This window comes from Strongylocentrotus purpuratus, unplaced genomic scaffold (assembly GCF_000002235.5).
Source record: "Strongylocentrotus purpuratus isolate Spur 01 unplaced genomic scaffold, Spur_5.0 spur5_scaffold_8, whole genome shotgun sequence".
Taxonomy (NCBI): Eukaryota; Metazoa; Echinodermata; class Echinoidea; order Camarodonta; family Strongylocentrotidae; genus Strongylocentrotus; species Strongylocentrotus purpuratus.
In genome coordinates, this window is record NW_022145614.1 from 13119607 (window position 1) to 13140236 (window position 20630).

A 20630-nucleotide genomic window follows, 5' to 3' on the forward strand; every position below is an offset into this window, starting at 1 on the left:
AGCATCATCTCTCATATTTTATCCAATTTTGTCAACTTGAAATACATAAAATGTTATAAAGATATTGAGCGTGTACATATAGATAATTATGATTGCATATTAATGGTCTTGTGTATAAAATGAAGCTTATGAATAAAGAATGGTAAAAAAACAGGTACGAATGGGCTTTTTGTTTTAATTGTTTTGCGTTGTTGTTTAATACAATCTTCATATAATCATGCAGGGTTCGACCAGCATGTTCGGGTGAGTTGTACGACAACGACATAATTATGCTCCTGTAGCCAACTTCCTACAATAACCAAAATCCTAATTTCAATTGAACACTGGACCAGACCCTACATAGTACATGGCTATCCCTAACCCTACACCTACATGTATCCTAAAACCCAATTTCAACCCCAATTACATCCCTATACTTTTGAGGATACACAGCCTGGAGCAAATGTTTTGATTATTATTTCATCATGCATCATCATCATCAACATCAACATCATCATCATCATTACCACTACCATCATCATCATCACATTATTAAAATACTATTCTTATTCTTCTTCATTTCTATTTTTTCATTTGATGATTTTGATGCATAAATAAATTACAAATAAGTAACAAAAGAGCCACAAAACAATGTTTACATCTTGTCCATTGCGATTGTTCTTTGATTTGGTCAATAAAAACTTTAAATAAACAAAAATAAATCGAAAAATAAGATAATTGTATCTCGACCAGTATTTTGGTGAGTGTGAATGATTCGAATCAAGAGCGACTGAAGAGACGGGGGTTAGGCCGAAGGGGGCGCCCCTTTCTAAAAACCAATAATTGCCAGGGGGGGGGGGGGGGTGCTCATCCCATGGATTTGTCTTCAGATGTAGATTCGAAAATAAAATTACAAACTGCAAACCAAACTCCCAAACCTGCAATAAGTTTACGGAAAACATTAATATCGGTACATAATAGTTTAAGACAATTAATCACGGATTATCTCCAAAAAAAAGAGGTGTCTTTCACCTCTGTTCATGAAGCTCAGATGGACGGGAGAGGGGGTAGTTACATAAATTATATTGCAACAAAATACATTCTGAAGAAAGATCTAGATATGTTAAGTAATATGTAAAGTCCACTTTTCAGTTCAGATAATCGAAGGTTTGTAATTATAAATGGATCAATATTTTCTGAGTCCAATTACTTACATATTAAAAACTCTAAATGAAGAGAAAACTCTTTTTTTCCATCTTTTCGGCTGACTGTGCAGACAACGAAGACAACAAATTACAAACTGCAAACCAAACTCCCAAACCTGCAATAAGTTTAAGGAAAACATTAATATCGGTACATAATAGTTTAAGACAATTAATCACGGATTATCTCAAACAAAAAGAGGTGTCTTTCACCTCTGTTCATGAAGCTCAGATGGACGGGAGAGGGGGTAGTTACATAAATTATATTGCAACAAAATTCATTCTGAAGAAAGATCTAGATATGTTAAGTACTATGTAAAGTCCACTTTTCAGTCTTCAGATAATCGAAGGTTTGTAATTATAAATGGATCAATATTTTCGGAGTCCGATTACTTACATAAAAACTCTAAATGAAGAGGAAACTCTTTTTTCCATCTTTTTGGCTGACTGTGCAGACAACGAAGACAACGAAGGAGGCTTTTTGCTGGAGGATACATTTATTCGAAAGCGTCTCGGCACACTGTTTCAAGATAGGGGCATTCAGTGCTATCCAGTGAACAATGACTGCTAATGATATGTAAAAGAAAAGTTGGCATGAAAATTGGACTGAGTGTTACATAAGACATAAATATATCATGATAATCTAGACAATTATGTGATTTGGGTTACTATGTTCTCATTCAATAACCAATGTACTGTATACATTCATATAAATAATAAAGTACAATATAGCCTATTATTATGTAAATAATTATGTATAACTATTAAAGGTTTCCAGAAACTGAAAGTCGTACATGTAAAATGTCCGGTCCCTCGGAGAGGACCTAAAGCCGTCGGTCTTCTGGTTGTCTACCAACAAGCATTTATTTCTTTCTTAGCTGTCAGGTAAAATAACCACCACCACCACTTCTATTTTTGTCGGCGAAGCATGAATGCGTAATGGGGGTATTGATGATAACGTCTTAATGACTTATTATTTCTTGACATATGTTGTCCGTATGGGGTGAGGAGTAAACATAGATACAAGATTTAATACGGGTTTATAACATGCATAAAGCGCCAAAAAAACAAACACGAAAGTCTTTGTACATGTGCACATTGTTATTACGAACTTTTTTGTTGCTTAAAAATTTGGAAGCTTAATTTCCGTAAGATATGGAACAATCGTACTTTTATAACGATCAGTACCATAACTGTGGTAGGCAGGGGAGAACGTGCGCAACCCCCCCCCCCCCCCCAAAAAAAAAAAGTGTAAAAAAAAAAAGGAAACAAAAGAGGGGGAAACTGGAGAGGTAAGAGCAGGGGCGGCGATCTGGGGGTAACGGGGGGGGGGCACGCCCCTTCATTTGTTAGGGGGGTCGACCCCCCGGAAAATGTGAAAAAGTTCTCCCCAAAATGTATTGCAAATACTGATTAAAGACTGCAACACATATTTAGGCTCTGATGGAGTGCCAAAGAGTGCAGCGTTTAGACAAATAAATATTAAAAAATCTTCGCTCCCTCGCATAGTATCCTTCAAAATGTACAAGCAAATATATTTGTAGTAAAGTGAAGTGTGAAAAGAGTATATTGCTTGTTTTTATACTATAGTTTTGCTAAGGAAGGTAATTTTTTGATACAACAAAACTTCAAAAAGCAGTAAGGAGGTAGTCACTTCCGTCACCTTCACCCCTCTAGTTCGCTATGCTCCCTCACACTGGCGTACTGATCACTGGTGCCATTTCAGCAACATTTGTAAATCACTAATTTAGTGATTTACAAATGTTGCTTTTTACAAATGTTGCTTTTGCAACTGGGATCTGTTACTCAGGAAGTCACACACTACGGAAATGATAGATTGACTGACACCCATATTTATCATCTTAGTTACTAAAACGGTATGATCGATAGCATCAAATGCTTTGGCATAAATTACTGTGCCAAGTGTATCAAGTATAGAGATATCAATGAACGTATGTACTTTATTTCAATAAAACATGGATACAATGACAATCCCTCTAAAAGGGTCAAGATGAGAATGTTACTGAGGACTTTTATTGCTGGTGATAGTACCTGCTTTTATCTGACAGACAAGAAGAAATTTGGTGGAATTAGTTTAAAGGGGAAGTCCACCCTGAAATTAAGTTAGTTTTAATAGGAGTAGAAAAATGAGAGAAACAAGTCAGTGAAAGTTTGAGCAAATTCCGATTAAAAATAAGGAAGTTAGGATTTTTGAAGTTGTGATCAATCAAACGCAAATTGGCAACTCTATGACGTATCATGCGAGCTCAACTTCCATTTGCTCAGTACTAAAAAAATCTAAAATTTTCATTTTCCCTCAAGAAAAATTTCAACCATACATGCACCCTAAATATAATAATTGCAAATATGTTTCTATACTCCCCCTGCAAGGAACAAATATATATTCCGTCATCAATAACGAAGAAAACATGATTTTATGGAATATTATGCACAAAGCAAATGAAGGAGAGCTCGTATAATAAGTCACAGAGTTGCCAATTTGTATTTGATTGATCACAACTTCAATAATTCATAACTGTCTTATTTTCATTCAGAATTTGCTCAAACTTTCACTCACCTGATTTTCTTATTATTCTGCCTCTATCAAAACAAACTTATTTTGGGGGTGGACTTTCCCTTAAGTGAAAGTACTATGTAAGATGAACATCTACGTCTACCAGCATGAAGTAGAATCAAATGAACTCCTATAGCTTAAGCAGGGCTCCCACTTAGCCGAGTTGGAGCCTCGAGTTGTTGCGAGCTGGCGCGATCTTATGGAAAGCAGTTTAATCATTAAAACATATTTCTTGATATCACGAATTCAATTCTTGATATCAAGAATTACCATTGCTTTACAACGTAAAATTATTTCTTCATATCAAGAATTGATTTCTTGATATCAAGAAATATGTTTTAATGATAAAACGGCTTGCCATAAGATCGCGCCAGCTCGCCACAACTCGAGGCTCCAACTCGTCTAAGTGGGAGCCTTGCTTTACATGTCACATGAGTTATAGTAGTGGTTTCTAAAGGGTAAGTGGAGTCAGTGGACACCATGCGGGCGTTATTGCATAATTGCAGCTGCTGTCAATCACAAAGAGTGCACTGAACTTCCACGACCGACGTATATAGAGCAAGCACATCGATAGACAGTAAAATACTAGCTCTACCGGAAAAAAATCGATGTACCTATAATATAGAGCTGTCAAGTTATAAAGACAGTATATGAATTGTCGTCTGTGGAAAGAGCTACGGTTTGGACTACTTGCTACAATTGTCTTGTTGAATTTTCGTGTACAGGATCAAGGAGTTGTCCTCCGGATAGAAGCAAAGATGAAGTGGGGTTTCAAAGAGGAACATTCTGAAGGTAAGATGTCATTACACTACCGAAAGAAAAGTGACCGAGTTGTCACTCTGTATGATTTGTGCATTGTTTCTTGCAGTGATGAAACACTTTCAAATATCAGTTTGTATTCTAGTATTTTTATGTGTGTAAACCCCCCCCCCCCTACTAGCACTGCATCCTGACTTATGGATCCTGCTGATTATCGTCGAAGAAGTAGAAGTAGAAGTATCTGTAACTGACACTTAAAAAAAAGAGCTGTGTACTTATTTCAATCTCTCATGATTTGCGAACCGTCACGTCAAAAAGAGACAGAAGTCGCATTTTTTCAAATTCTATTTTATGATTCTTTTGGATTTTCCGTTTCATAAGCTTGATATTTCGCTCAATTTTAGAGTATTAGTGGGGATAATAGCTGTTAAACGGTGAGAGGAATAGGCATTAAAAAAAGGTATTTTTACAAGAAAAACGCTTCCAAAGTTTGAATTCCGTTTTGTCTTCAATCATGAATTTTACTTTTTCTGTCAATTTCCTTTTGAAAAAGGCCCTATCAATCGATTTTTAATTTGAATAAAACCTAGTTTTAACTATTTCTTTAGGATCTCTTCCCACGAGAAACATACGATTTAATTTAGAAGGCTGCCCTAGCTGTTTGCGGGTTCTTTTCATGCTTTTATTCGTATAGCCCTTCCGTGTCGGCAGAATGCTCTTCTGTTTTTTAAAGTTAATTTGGGGACAAGCTTTTACAAACTTTTGCGGCCTTTCGTTTTCCGAATTGTAAAATTGAGAGAGGGAGTTCATGTCATTTGCTTTCTTTTCAAAGAAAGGCAAATTGTACCATTAACTTTTGGTACAATATACCATCACACATAATACATTCGCAAATCGTATAGTGTCTGATTTTAAAGCTAGCTATCTTTAACTTATAACCAAACGATTATTGGCATTCTTCTTTCCGATTGAGTTTCTTTTTGCTCTCTTTCTAAAATCACGCCTCAATATCATAATTTGATACAATTATTATTTTTCTCTCTCTTCCTTCTATCTCTTTCTTTTCTATATCATCTCCTTTTCACCATCATGTTAAACATTAAAGTGACGATAATCAGAATACTTTTGAGACTGTAATTACTTTTCTCAAGCCTCCCAAAAGATTGAATGTGTGTTAAGCTACGGTCACAAAGGTTCGTACGAAAGATGCGTTCGTACGAAACTCCCTGTTTTTTCCATTGTTTTTCCGAATTTCTATTGTCTGAAAATCGTTCGTACGGCGTTCGTAGCACAGTTCGTAATGGCATTTGTGACCGAGGCTTAAGATATACACAACCCTAACATTATTTCCTCTTTTATAAAAGAAAATAGCTCTTGTGTCATAATGTCGAGTCAGTTCCCGTTCTTTCTCTTGTATACATTAAAAATATATTCCTTTTCTTTTCGCTTCATAAAAGAGCAATATAATTTCCCGCACTTCAAATATTAAGAGTGAAAACGCACCCGGACGAGACAACTTGTTTCTCTATCATTAATCATGCTCATGTAATCTCGCCTATTTACTGTTCTTTCATTTAAAGCCAGATTTCTTTTGTATTCGTTCTTTACTCTATCCAACGGCAAGGTGAAGTGAAAAGAGCCTCACATGAAGAAATAATGTTGTGTAAAGATTATCTTTTCTCCGCCTAGCTATAGTAAATTGTTGACTCGATCTTTAGAAGAAAACAAATTCACAATGCTTTATTTGTGTCCCCTATGATTATTCTTTCCTTCTAAAAAAACCTGTTTCATAATCTTGATGCAGTTCCTGGTCTCTCTCCATTAAAACTACAAGTATTTTCCTTTCCTTCCACTTTCTAAAAGAGCCATGATGTTCGTTTTTTTTAAGATTAATAAATTAAAACACCTCTTGGCCAGTCAATCTTAATTTGTTCTCTCTTATATCACACGCATGACATCTCGCCACATTCCCTGTCATTTCCTTTAGTATTCTTTAGTATTTGATCTCTATTTTTATCAAACAGAGAGGTGAAGTTGAAAGAGCTTCCTCTTGACAAATTTTCTCATATAATTTACGATGAATTATAACAATTATTTCCTTCATTGATGGAAGCATTTGGTATTAAAAAATACCTGTTTCCCCTGAAGTTAACTTTCTGTTCCTATATTCACCATGGAGTCGCGATTCATTCACTCTGTAATTAATAACCAATAATTACCTTTTTTCTTGCATTTATCTCCTTGATACAGAGGCCCGGAAATCGGAGTCGGCGGAATTCCGATCCAAATACCCAGACAATATACCCGTCGTAGTCGAGAAAGAAATGAAATTTGTTAAATACAAGATATCGACAAGAGAACATTCTTTAATTAATAACCAATTATACCCTTTTTCTTGCATTTATCTCCTTGATACAGAGGACCGAAAGTCCGAGTCGGCGGAATTTCGATCCAAATACCCAGACAACATACCCGTCATAGTCGAGAAAGAAATGAAAAGTTCTATACAAGATATCGACAAGAGGAAGTTCTTACAGCCAGCCAAGACAACAGTGGCGCAATTCGAGTATATAATAAGAAAGCGAATCCAACTACCTCCCGAGAAGCCCCTTTTCTTGTTTGTCAACGAAGTAACCCCCGCAGCAAGGTGAGCGCCATCAGGCACTGGCGTATTTGAGGGAGGGGCAAGGAGGGGAGCAGGGGGGGGGGGGGTTGCCCCTTCTGACATCATGATTTCCAACCGCAAAATCAAAGTAGGTAATAGATTACAGAATCATATTTCAGCGATAATGATGGTGAGATAACTCCTCCCCGGATAAAACTCAGGAGGCATTTTCAGAAATTTCAGTTCAGTTGCAATTTAGGCCATGTCCAGCATATATATATTTTAAGAGGCACTCCCCCCCCCCCCCCATCCCCCCACTCCCGACCCTGAACACAAAGCGGGGGTATCCACCTATGGCTGCCTTTATTAATTTTACGCATCTCCCCGTAAGCTCGGGTGTTTTGCACCCTCTTAGGCCAATTTCTGTATACGGCCTCATTTCAAACATTTTTGTGAAACATGGCCTTCATTTAGTTTCTGCAAGGGCATATAATTCAGTGGATATTCTGTATGACGTTGATTATACAGGGTATCTTTGTAAATATATTATAGAGTCCCGCCGCGGCACTAATGTCCTTTGGCAAGATATTGATCTACATTTGCCACTCTCCACCCAGGTGTTAAATGGGTACCGGTAGGAAGAAATTCCTTAAAATGCTGTGAGCGTCGAATCGGCAGCCTAGCATAGCCGGGTAATGTAATTGGAGCGCCTTGAGGACCTTGCAAGGTCGATTCGTGCGCTATATAAGAAGCCAATATTATTATTATTATTATTATTAGTTCACTTTCGGAGCCATATGATTAGAGATACTCGAGGTGGGAGATAACCACAGAGCTAGAAAGAAATAGAAATGATCCCATACTTCTAATAAGTTGGTTACAAACAGTCACCTATTGATAAATTGATAGCCAGGAAAAAGGTACCTAGGTGAAAATTTAGTTACACTAAGTACAGTGTGTGCGGGCAAGCACTGAATCCAATGACCGGGGTAATAGTATATTTGTAAAGCGCTTAGAGACATTTGTAATAAGCGCTATATAAAAATTAAATATTATTATTATTATAGCGCACAAGGGCATTTTAAAGGTAATGCAAAGTTTTGGTATAGGGTCGTGAATTTGGTTCAAAAGAACATATTTGAAGCATATGCGATCCTACAATAATCAGTGATTGTTGTCGCGGTTGAAATCGAGTCTAAAGTGATGAAAGTGTAAATAATAGACTCTTTATGTAGTATAGCTCCCTCTCAAGGTCAAGATATTAATTTAGCTATAATAACACAGTTTCTTGACTCAAATCGACAGATTAGCTATTCCCGTTTGGAAATTATACATCACAACTGCATATTATGAGATTTTCATGATCGCAGCTATTATTGTAAGGCCGTATACGCTATTTGAAATTTATCAAAATTTACCGGGAGCACCGGTAAATTTTTATATTCAATTTTTCTCAAAAGCAGAAGTGTTATAAGGACTAAATTTTCTAGTGCTTATAATACACCCACAGGGGCATCAAAATATATAAAAATTGTAAAGAATCACTATCCAGCCAATTTTCAAAATTTCCCAAAACTTTGTATTACCTTTAATTTACTAAAAAAAAAAATTTATTTTTGCCCTCTTAATAAAGTAGTTTAAAGGACGCATATCTTATTGTGTACACTGACAGACACATACATTTATCTTCTGATTTATATTTTGCCTGTGTGTGTCTGTTTTGCATGTACAGTTCAACTCTAGCTGAAGTTGATGCAGAGCATCGCGATGTCGATGGATTCCTCTACATTTCCTACAGCGGAGAGAACACTTATGGGAATTAGCAACTTTGAGCTCTGGATACATCATCCCTGTGTGTGATGCCAGCCCAACACGTGAAACATATTCACGATGACGATGATGATAATATAATAATAATTATGATTATAATAATAATAACAATAATTTAAAACAATATCATTTAAAAAAAGAATAATACATGTCATTTCATAATAGTAATAATAATAATAATGATGAAAATAATGATTAAAAGAAGAGGAAGAACAATTAATAATAATACAAAGAAGTATGATGATGATGATATCTTATATAATGTGGATATCCCCAAACATGTCATGGGCACTCGTGTATTTCTTTCATGCATTTCCCACCTACAAGTATTTCATTTGCAAATTTGTAGTTATCTCAAAAGCAAAAATTATATGATAATGGAATTTCGTTTTTTCTTCAAAGCACCTCACACAAATGCCAAGAGTTAGTTTATCAGAAGACACACAATAATATGTTTTTGAAATATTTAATGATCGATTCCAGCACAATTTGACCAATTTATTTCTCAGAAGTGTCTTATATTACCTTTAAAGGTAATAGATGTACTACATTTCCCCTTAAATCAATATTCTTTATGTATGGTATGTATTTTTATCTCAAGAATTCTTATGGTTTGAGAGCCGAATCAATAAAATTCCATTTAATCAAATATCAAAGTAAGGTGGGCGACTTCATATGTAAATTTTACATTAGCATAACAAAAGATACCAGAACTTTATCAAGTAGTAGAGATATTAATGACTGTATGTACTTGATTTCAATAAAATATGGATACAATGACAATCACTTTAAAAAGGTCAAGATGAGACTGTTTATTAAAAACAATATTCCTGAGGACTTTCATTGCTGGTGATAGTACCTGCTTTTATCAGACAGACAAGGAGAAATATGGTGTAATGAATATATTAGTTTGAGTGAAAGTACTATGTAAGTAGAACATCTGCCAGCCTACTTGAGTAGAATCAAGTAGAATCAAATGAACTCTTAGCTTACAGGTCACATATACCTCTTAAAGAGAAGGTTGAGTTCTGGGGAGAGGTAAATAAAAACAATTTGAGAGCGTTTTCCATTGTTTTTATGTTAGTCTGGAAGAGCATCAGAGAGAAAAAATGTTTCCTGAAAAGCATGGCTCCTCAAATGCCCTCATTCTCGAAATATGACATGTAACATTTTTAAAAAGTGGACCACAGTTTTATGCCACACGTTTGCATAGTCCCATATATAACTTCCTGTGTACAGTGCTTGTTACTTTTACCAAGAGTGGGCCAAATTTCTTATCATTTTGATGATTCCAGAACCTTGCAGTACACATCAATACTTGTATGCTACATGATTAATATTTTCTGATTCCACACCATTTCTTTCACAATGCAATCGCATGACCAGAACACAACTTTATCTTTGAAGGCTCATAGCAGTGGTTTCTAGAGGGTAAGTTGACACCAAACGGGCGTTATTGCGTAATAGCAGTTGTTGTCAACCACCAAGAGTGCACTGAACTGTTATGACCCACAGGCCTTGTGTAGTTGTGTAATGCACTGGCCTGAAAATAACACCTTAGGGAATTCTCATTAAAAAATTTTGCTCACCCTCAAGATATAAAGGCAAGGTGGTGAGTATTTTCTGGTGGGACCCTTGAGAGTCCTGTACACACATCAATTGGTAATTCAACCAAATCTGGCGTAAGTGAATGATGATGCAATACACATGGAAACTCTCTACTATAATTTACAGCCCCTCTGCACTATTTTGGCATGGATGGATTTGACCTCCCTGCGAGGTCACTGGCAGGTGGATATCTCATAAGGCTGCGATGGGTAGTCGAATGCTCGAATACCCGCACGGTTGACAACTACTCGGGTACGATTTCTTGTACCCGAATATTCGGCCGCAAAGAAAAAAAAATTAAAAAAAAAAAAAAAAAAAAAAAAATGTACAGACCCACGCTTACCCGTGCCAGGGAGAGCGGCGTCCGCTGGCATGGTACCATCGGTAAAAATGTTTCCCAACTCAAGCACTGTCAAACTCACCTTTCAGAAACTGGGACCAAATGTCCAGATTTCTGTTTGGACTTGGAGGAAAATGGATTATTCTGCCATCTTTGGTTTTTAAAACAGCATTGTTTACTGTTATTATTCTTATGAAATCGGCGCCTTCAACTGCAACTCAAAGTAAAGTTGCATGCGTTTTCAGCGAGGGACCTGAGAAACTGCCGAGTGGTATGGTAGTGGCAAAAAAAGAAAAAAAAAGAACAAAAATCCAAAAATCCAAAAATTAAAAAAAAAAATTTTTTTTTTTTTAAAAATCAAAAAAATTCAAAAAAATTCAAAAAAATTCAAAAAAACTATAAAAAAACATGGCGTCCGAATATTCGAGTATTCGCCTGTGAGCCTGGGAGTGTACTCGGGTACCTCATTACACTGTTGTGCACAGCTCAAATCAGCTCTCAATTTACATAAGAAAAAGGGCATCATGGGGGATCAACGTGCACCGCTTAGGCATTGTTGGCTGTATAGAAGGCGCACATTGCTACAATTAGTGCAGTCATGCTTTAAATGATGTTCACATCACTGGAATTGTGAGAATTCAACCGGCTTTCTGGCCCATGAGCTGAAAACCTTTAAAAGTTGTGTCCAAGCCTTCTGGTAGTGGCTGGCGGCCATCTTGTAATCATGATAGGTCTTCAGGTCGTCATGACTTTGGAGTGTCTGGGGCAACTTGTCCCTGTCTACACCTGCTAGAAGCTTCTTGAAAAGATGAAAGAGGTGGCATCTGCAATTCTTGCTCCTGCATATGAAAGAGAAAGTTAACAGATGGAATCATTTATAAAGCCTTTCTTTGACACTGGTAATATTGAATTGTATGATTCTTGGTGAATTTAATAATAATATATGTAATTACATATATTTTACATCCTTAAAAGATTTCATTTTCCATCTAATAAAAACTTGTGCTCTTAAAAATAATGCAGGGTACAGTTTACATAATCAAAGGATGAGTTTAACATAAAAAGTCACTTCACTACATCGAAAAGAGAGATAACATTAAATAAACAGATATATCAAGATAATGTTTATTAATCGATTAGTGACTCTGAAAAATAGACGATGTTTAGCCACTCTGTAGTTTACAATTTGTAGTACGTACTCAAACACTTTGAAAGCAATTGACCTCTTTCCACAATACAGTAGTTCATGGCACGGTTGTACGACACTTGCTCCTGAAACAACTACTCTGTGTCAATTTCCTATACTAACCCAATTCTTACCTTCATTCAACCCTGGACCCAACACTATTCCTAACCATAAACCTTAACCTAAACCTAAACCTAAACCTAAACCTAACCCTAAACCTAAACCTAACCCTAAATCTAAACCTAACCCTAAACCTTAACCTTATCTAAAACCCAACTGCAACCCTACCTTATTAATGTGACGAAACAAAGCACGGATTAATTATTGCAGGAGCAAATTTCAGGTCAAGCATGGCATATCGGTTTTCAAAGATAAGGTTCCAGGAGAAGCAACGAGCTAGTATCACACTTACAAATCTAGTGTTCGACTAAATCTGATATTAAAAAAGTCTGATAAGTTCTATTTTAACTCATTGCATACAGGAACTAAATGGATGTTCCCTGCCCTGCACTAAGCGTATGGGAAGTACAGAATTCAATATTCAACAGCTTAAAGGCAATGTTTAACAATGCTAAACCTGATATGCAGGGCCCTACATGTGCAGCATCTATGATATGGTGTAATATGAAGCCCTAAACAAATTGGGCTTCAAAATGATCATGAAGTGCCTCAAAAAAGTAAAAATCTTTGAGTGACCGATTTTACCATACTCATTTTCCCCAATAAACTGTAGTGTTACAAAAACCGTTGGAAAAACAGTTTTTAAAATTTTGAATTCCAATCATAAATATCTTGATAATCAGACGGGCGATCGGCTTGTACACGTCATGGGATACCTGACTGACCGAAAAATTAATAATCATGATTGCAGCATTAGCTAAATGCAGGGTTTTGTTTAGAATATGAGACAAAGATACCCAATCCCTTTAACATAAGCTTTAGCAATGGATGACATAGAGAGTTTGTACCTTGATTGAGGATCATTCCATCTCTTAGCTGTAGCACCTTGTCTTTTTCCATTGGCTGTCACATCAACAGGCTGGTCAGGTACGTAACTCCAAATAATGGCTAGTCAAGGCGAAAAAGGAACAAGATAGTTGATTGGTTGATACAAGTATAAAAGAATGGCATGGACAGTGTAATGAGATTATTCTATATGTCCCAAAATTGATAGTGAAATGGCGCCACCTTGTGACAGACTTGTAAAAGTGGAATACATCCAGAAAATAAAGAGCCTTGATAGCTCTCTCTTGAAGCACATAACCTGGTGTAACATCTTGTTATTTAAGCCTCCTAGGTATAACTAGTATATTACTCCTGTATTGAGGATATGGTACTAACAGAGACATACTAAAGATTTGTTTGTCTCTAAAAGTCAACTAGTGAACTAGAAAGCTAAACGAAAATGCACCATAACCCAGAACTGAAGAAAACAAAGATCTCAAAGGTGATTGCTGCATCTTCCTACCTACCTGCACCAGCTGGTGTCATCTTGCCTTTGCTTGGATCTCTCCTCCTCTCTACCTCCTTCTTGGAGTCTTTGAAGATGATGTTGGACTGCATCACTACCGGTGAGTTTACGTGGTAACCAGGTGGAAGATTGCTCACAGGCTGCACCCTTCCAATGATTGCTCGGTGCATGGCCTGGCTGTTGAATGGACATCTGTTTTGCCATTAGAAAAAAAGATAGGGATAGTATCAAACAGAGTAAGGGTAGGGATACTCATAGATGAGGAAGTAGCTTTGGGAGTTAATAATAAATAATATAATAAATAATAATAATAATAATAATAATAATAATACAAAATAATAGATAAAAACAGTGCTTATAAAGCGCTTACCACCGAAGTCTCTAAGCATTTGGGTGAAAAGATTCAACATGAAAAACCATTAAAGAAAAGAAGAGCATGTGTACAGAATAAAAGGAAATAAAATTAATGGATGAAAATCTTGTTTTTACAACTTTAAAATACATTATCATCATGATATGAATAGCAGGTATAAGGAGTAAACACATTGATAATTGATTGGTGTTTACAAAAACACATGAGGATTTGACAACCACATAGTAGATAGAGAGAACACTTTCAAAATGCATAGACAAATTATTTCACTAGACAACAGAAGACTTATTTTACTACCGGTAATATCACTTGATCTTTGCAAAGATTAAACAAAAATTGTATTGATTCATAAATTACTACTGAAACATTGGTGTCATATTTGTTTTACTATAACCTCTCAATCCTGAAATGTACATGCTGTACATCATAACAAACATAAATGTAAATACATGCTACTGTATAACATCAAAACAGAACAATGAACATTTCAATAACTTGAAACTTACTGTCCAATAGTAACAGAGGATAAGTAGACAGGTTCTGAGATAAGATGGGACAGCAGAGCCCCCTGAAGTCCTACAACATTCCACTTTGCCATCTTATCACTGCAGGACATTGACAGGGTCCTGTCCCCACGGCCTGGTTTGATCCGCAGTAGTCCCACAGTATGGTAATCCTCACCGTCCGCTAGTTGGTCTTGTGGTCCACTGGGCGTTGGCTTGGCCCCTGTCCTGTAAATGTCCCTTTTGAGAGGTATTGCACTGTTCAGTTTGGAGGCATCCGTGTGTCTGGTGTGGACACTACTTTGGCCAGAAGGTACATCCTCAGAGGCACTTTGACTGGGGAGTACACTACTTGTCTTGACATCAAGTCTAGGACAACTTTGATCTTGTGGATCTGTCCTGTAAATGTCCCTCTTGAGAGGTATTGCACTATTCAGTTTGGAGGCATCCGTGTGTCTGGTGTGGACACTTCTTTGGCCAGGAGGCACTTCCTCAGAGGCACTTTCATTGTGGAGTAAACTACTTGTCTTGATATCAAGTCCAGGAGAACTTAGTTCCAGTGGACTGTTCAAGGTGTCGCAGGATACTGAAAGTTCATCATCTATGGGACAGGTTCCTGAAAGGCATCCCCCATCTTCGTCTGAATCCCGGCCACCTGGCATACCATTAATACAAGGTGAGCTAGAGGGCACAACTTTAGTCCCAGTACAGGTAACAACTTTAACCAGTTCATCCTGCATCATTCTTGCTGAAGGCACTAATGCAGTTTGATGATCATCAGCAGGGCAGGTTGAACATCTTTCTGCATGCTGGTCATGATTACAACAACTTCTCCTCTCAATATGGTTCTGGGTTTGGGGAACAACATGGTCTGAAATTGACTGCAATGAATCTAATTTCATTTTCTGTGTCATTGGTAGGTTGGACCCATTCAACTTCTCTTCTGCTTTTCTCTTATTCAAACTGCTCATTGAATGTTTATTAATAATGTTTTGTGGGTTCTGTCCAATATCATGCTGTGATGTTGGCTTGGTATCTGTAGAAGCTTCGTCATCTTTATTGAAGATTGATGCATCACCACCTGCACATGAAAGAGCAAAACTAAAGTAAGGATGTACTGTTATCTGTGAATTGGAGCATCATGCTAGTGATTGATAAGAAATAAATGAAAAGTGAAAAGACAAAGTATAATGAGGAGAGAGATAAAGGAAAAGAGAGAGAGAGGAAGATAAAGAGAGGGTAAAAGAGAAAAGAAAAAGAAAACAGAAGAGAGGGAGGTAGAGACAAAAAGAGAAAGAATGAGAGGGAGAGAGAGAGGGAGAGAGAGAGAGAGAGTGGGGAGGGGTAAGACTTGAGACTGTGGAAATAATTAGGAAAAACAATCTAATGAAAAACACCAAATACTGCATACATATCATGAACAGACCTCTGTTTAAACAAAGGTAAATCAGTCATGGAAGATCAATGTATCCCTTGTGAGAGATCAAGGCTTGAATAGTATACAAATAACGCACGGCCCAGAGTGCAATAGCGGTGAATGCAGTACGCGCGAGGTTTCTTTAGATTGGTGCCGCTCTGTGCAACGAGCCGCTTGCGGCGAGTTGACAGTGCGAACCATCTGAAGAAACCGAGCATTTACTGCATTTATGTTTTGCACAACAGGGTCAAGTGCGTTATTTGTTTTATAAAATAGCGACACAAATAGCAACAAACGAAACTTTAGATCTAATAAGTTAGAGTCTACGAGAGTTCGATCTAGATCTAGATCTAGAGTTATGTTGGTTCTACTTCTAGACTAAGACCTTGCAGGCTTACCAAAAAGTCAATGGGATTCATTGCCTTGATTAAAAATAAAATCCATACAGTGGGTCTAGAGACGAGTCTACATCAGACAGCTGAAATTCCTGGCTTCATTATAAAATCCAAAAGTCAAAACAGGCCTAAATCCAAGGCAAAAGTAAAATAAAAATTTGCTTTTTAATAATACCCCGCTGGTACTGGCCGCTCTGATCTAGCTAGTTAGCTAGAGCTAAGCTACGCGTACGTTGCGCTGGGGATCATGGTGGAGCGTACAATATTAGCTACGCGTAGCCTACAATAATTGCAATGCACTCGAGGGAGCGCGTACTACACGTACGCGCGCGCACTATGATCTCCATGGTCACGCGTACGCACCGTGCAATATAACTTTTTACTGCGCTTTTTCTGCACTCATTTCTGCAAAATCGTGCTTGCATCAAATTTTTTTCAATGTCATGTGACGCGTATTGACCAATCACGATGCTTAAAATACTAGAGCCATTTTATAATATACAATATAGTGAGTGACACATACTCTACTAGATTATGATAAATTAAATGATTCAGCTATCAAACACATTGACTTACAAGGAGTTTGACTGGTGAAGAAATGGAACCTCACTCTTTCCTTCAATTTGCATTTCCCATCTTCACCTGGCTGGTAAAAGATGCTGTTTTCATGACTACCTGTCATCGCACATCTCAATTGGTGATAGAGATACCTATAAGCAATACAAATTGACAAATTAGATTTGAACTTTCTTTGTACAACTTTGAATTTTCTCTTTAAGACTCAACTTCACAAAGTATATAATAATAATAATGATAATACTCAGTTTTTATATAGCGCTTATTAGAATCACTGAGCGCTTACAAAATTGGAGATTATTACCCCGGCATTAGCTGTGCTGCCATTGCGGCGCTCTAGCATTTAAGAATATCAACACATCACCAAAACAAAACGTGAATATCAAATTAATTTTCCCAAATGTCATTTCAATTCAAATCTGATGGCCCAGTCAAAGAGTTAACAACAAAGAGGAATATCTTAATTAAATATTGTTTCAGTTAGAAAACTTCTTCCTTCATTCTACCCCTTCAACTGATCTTTTAGCACCAGATATTTGGTATCTGCTCAGTGCTCATACAAATCATGTGCCACTAATGTTTTGGTGGAGTTATGGATAGAACATTCATGTTGCAAAACACACACAAAATGAATGTTGGTATGATTACCTCAGGAATCCTCTCCTTGCAAGAACCTCAGCATGACTGTCATTCAATACATCACCTTTATCATAGTAGAAGGGGAAAATAAGACAAAGTTGAGTTTACGGATAGCAATAAATGTTATTTGATTTCTTTGATTACTTCCATCTTGTTTACAATGGCCTGATAATTCTTCATGGCATCAAACTTTACATAGCATAATGTATAATGTGTTGACAATTGTTTTTCATGTGGTTTTCCAATAACTTTGAAAGACAAAATTTACATGTCCAGGAAAAATATTGAAACAAAGGCATTTCAAAGAAAGAGTTAATTTAATTAAGTATGCCTAGATTTTTCATATTCCTTTTTCTTCTTCTTCTTTTTGGACAAAGACTATTACTATTTCCAAACTGCAAGTTCTTTTCATAGTGTTTTTTTAAAACAGCTTTGAGTGAATTGGCTTAAGTGTCATTTTACCTAGCTCTTTCTCTGATTAATCTGGACTTCAATATCTTAGGACTCTCTGCACTGAATAGGAATTAACAAACATACCTGTTTTACTCATCTTTGATGCGCCGAGGCACTTTGAACCAGTTGCCATGGACACCACTTTCAATTCACTTTCAGACCCTGTGATTGGGGAAAAACAAGAAACTTAGCTGTACAAGAAGACTAATGAAATACTAGCAACGCCATTAAAACTAAAACAACAACAATAACATTGACCAATATATAAATATCAAATAAGAACTTGCAGCATTAAAGTAACACTTAAGTGCCATAGTAATCAACTCCTTTGTTTGTGAGCATCAATGGCAAGAAAATACAACACGCTGCAGCATACATCTCTTGGACAGCAGTTTCATGGTTAGACCATCACGGCCAATGGACACATTAGGAATAATCAAATGATTATATGGTCGCTTATGCTGTTGGTGGAGAACCAGTGTCAATTTTGTATGTACAGTGTAACTTACAAGAGATTTGGCAGCGTTTGTCATTTTTAAGCGTTCCTACAATGCATGAAGTCTAACCATAAACGGGATGGCAGGTTTGACAGTATATGAACCAAAACATGCATAAGGATATATATACAGGTTGTACATGTATTATATTAAAGGTAAAGACCAGTATTGGAAATGCCCCAATTTCAAAAAATGAAATGGAAGCTCTTTATTACCAATCATGTGAAAGAATATGTTTTGACTAGGTCTACATGATGATACAAATTTTGCCGGGAAACCGCCTACTAATTGATGTATTTGGTAAATCAGTTTATCTATTGGATTGTGAGAGATAAACGCACATGTCGCGCATGTGTGAGTAGTCCCATATACATCTTTCTGTGTACAGTGCTTGTAACTTTACGAAGACTGGGCCAAATTTCTTATCATTTTGATGATTCCAGAACCTTGCAGTACACACCAATACTTATATGCTAGAGGATCAACCCTTTCTGATCGATTCCACAACGTTTCTTTCACAATGCAATCGCATGACCATAACTGGTCATTACCTTTAACCAAATTCATAATAAGGCTGACGAGTGTTTGCTGAAAGGATTATAAAATATGACTGATAAAGAGTTTTTATCTAATCTTGATCAATGAAATACGCACCATTCATGTCTTTAAAAAAAAAGATAGAAGGATGTTTGATATTCAAATCTTCATATAACTCATTTGTATGCATGCGCATCACCTTGTAATATACAATTACATTACAAGTTAGACGGCACGGCCACGGCCTAGACTTTCATCAGAATTTAGATATCACATCAGTCCTTAATTTTCATCTAAAAAAACTTGCCTCATATCATATCATACTTCTTAATATTCAACCTTGATTGAACCAGACTAATCTTAAGTGGAAGAAGGAGAAGAAGAAACGGGAGTGTTCTACTGTTACTTCTACACAATATTACAAGGCTGATCCACATCCCCCACGCCTATTTCTATACATGGGACCGGAGTGGCAGATATCGCTCTTACCACATAAGTTCGACTGTAGCACTGCAGCCAACAAAGTCCATTCCCGTCCATTCTCTGGTTTCCCTTTTCTTGGCAATGACCTTTCATAATGTGTCATGCAGATATCAGATACAGTTTGGTGAAATGACACACTTCCGAGCTTTTCCATTTTCCAATTCGGCCGGCTGCTTCTTGGCCTTCTTCGATAATGTCCACGCAGCTAGTCCTGGCGGAAAATGGCTCGCATTTCAGCAGCTAGCGCTAGCTAGCTGGATTCGACATGACCTGGGAATGATAGTCTTATCTTTCAGGCTACTTTTTTTCCTTTTTTTTTTCTTTTTATCATCATTATTATCATAATTATCATCATTATCATCATAATCATCATCTTCACCATCATCATTATTATCATCATTGTTAAATAATTATAATGTCGTTCTTTTCTGAAGATTGTCAACATACTCTAGATCTAGCTCAAACTATACTGTTTCATGTATTTTCAGATCCTCAAATATTCTCCATTTTTCTCTCATCTCCTGCACTTTTCCAACATTACAGTTCGGACAATACTTTAAATTTATGATAATATGTTATGGAAATATTAAGTTTCGTTATTTATTATGTTAAAAAAAACATTTTGACATGAAGAAATTATTGTTTGCATATGTTGTATTATACCTTATATTTATATGTTCTTCGTTATTCAGTTATATTTTATTTGGAAAATGCAGAAATCAAATCAAATCAAAAATTCAAATCAAAAATCATATTCAAAACCCAACCTTCCTCCTCTTCATACCACCCCTGCGCATCACACCTTCAAACCTATATCTACAAATCAGAAATTGTTGCAGCGCCATCTGTTGGAGCTTTCCGTGATCGACTGCAAACGGTTGATGGCAGTGGCAAGTCTTCCTTAATCATCCTATCATGAGCTTGTAAATATTTGTAAATAAACTGTACTATAATGTAAATAGCACTCGAATGGACGTAAATTGCGATTAACACACACACAGACGCACACAAGAATCTTCAGTCAATTGAAGGAGGCAGACTTAATCAGAAGAAGAACAACAACAAGCGTAATGAAACAAATTTACGCAATTATGAGAAAAGAAAAAAACATTTTGTTTGGTCCATGGGGCTACAGTCATCCAGTAAGACTTAACACTATTTCAAAGGATGCACGATTTGCAGTGTGCTTAATAGAGAAGAAA

At 36.6% G+C, this 20630-nt stretch overlaps 2 protein-coding genes across 2 annotated transcripts; one reads left to right on the plus strand and one right to left on the minus strand.

Annotated features, from left to right (window-relative positions):
• The first annotated feature begins 4250 nt into the window (after positions 1-4250).
• LOC581664 (gamma-aminobutyric acid receptor-associated protein-like 2) lies at positions 4251-9062 on the plus strand. Its single transcript, XM_030975830.1, has 3 exons — positions 4251-4548; positions 6934-7162; positions 8853-9062. The coding sequence occupies exons 1-3, from the start codon at positions 4407-4409 to the stop codon at positions 8941-8943; spliced, it is 462 nt and encodes a 153-aa protein (XP_030831690.1). The 5' UTR covers positions 4251-4406; the 3' UTR covers positions 8944-9062.
• Positions 9063-11390: 2328 nt separating this feature from the next.
• On the minus strand, positions 11391-19625 carry LOC105439891 (tRNA-specific adenosine deaminase 1-like). The gene is made up of 8 exons (XM_030975831.1): positions 19435-19625; positions 17996-18073; positions 17468-17522; positions 16820-16953; positions 14435-15512; positions 13557-13747; positions 13053-13152; positions 11391-11737 (listed from the first exon to the last, which is right to left on the minus strand). Exons 1-8 carry the CDS (start codon positions 19580-19582, stop codon positions 11518-11520), a joined length of 2004 nt encoding a protein of 667 aa, XP_030831691.1. The 5' UTR covers positions 19583-19625; the 3' UTR covers positions 11391-11517.
• Positions 19626-20630: the final 1005 nt, after the last annotated feature.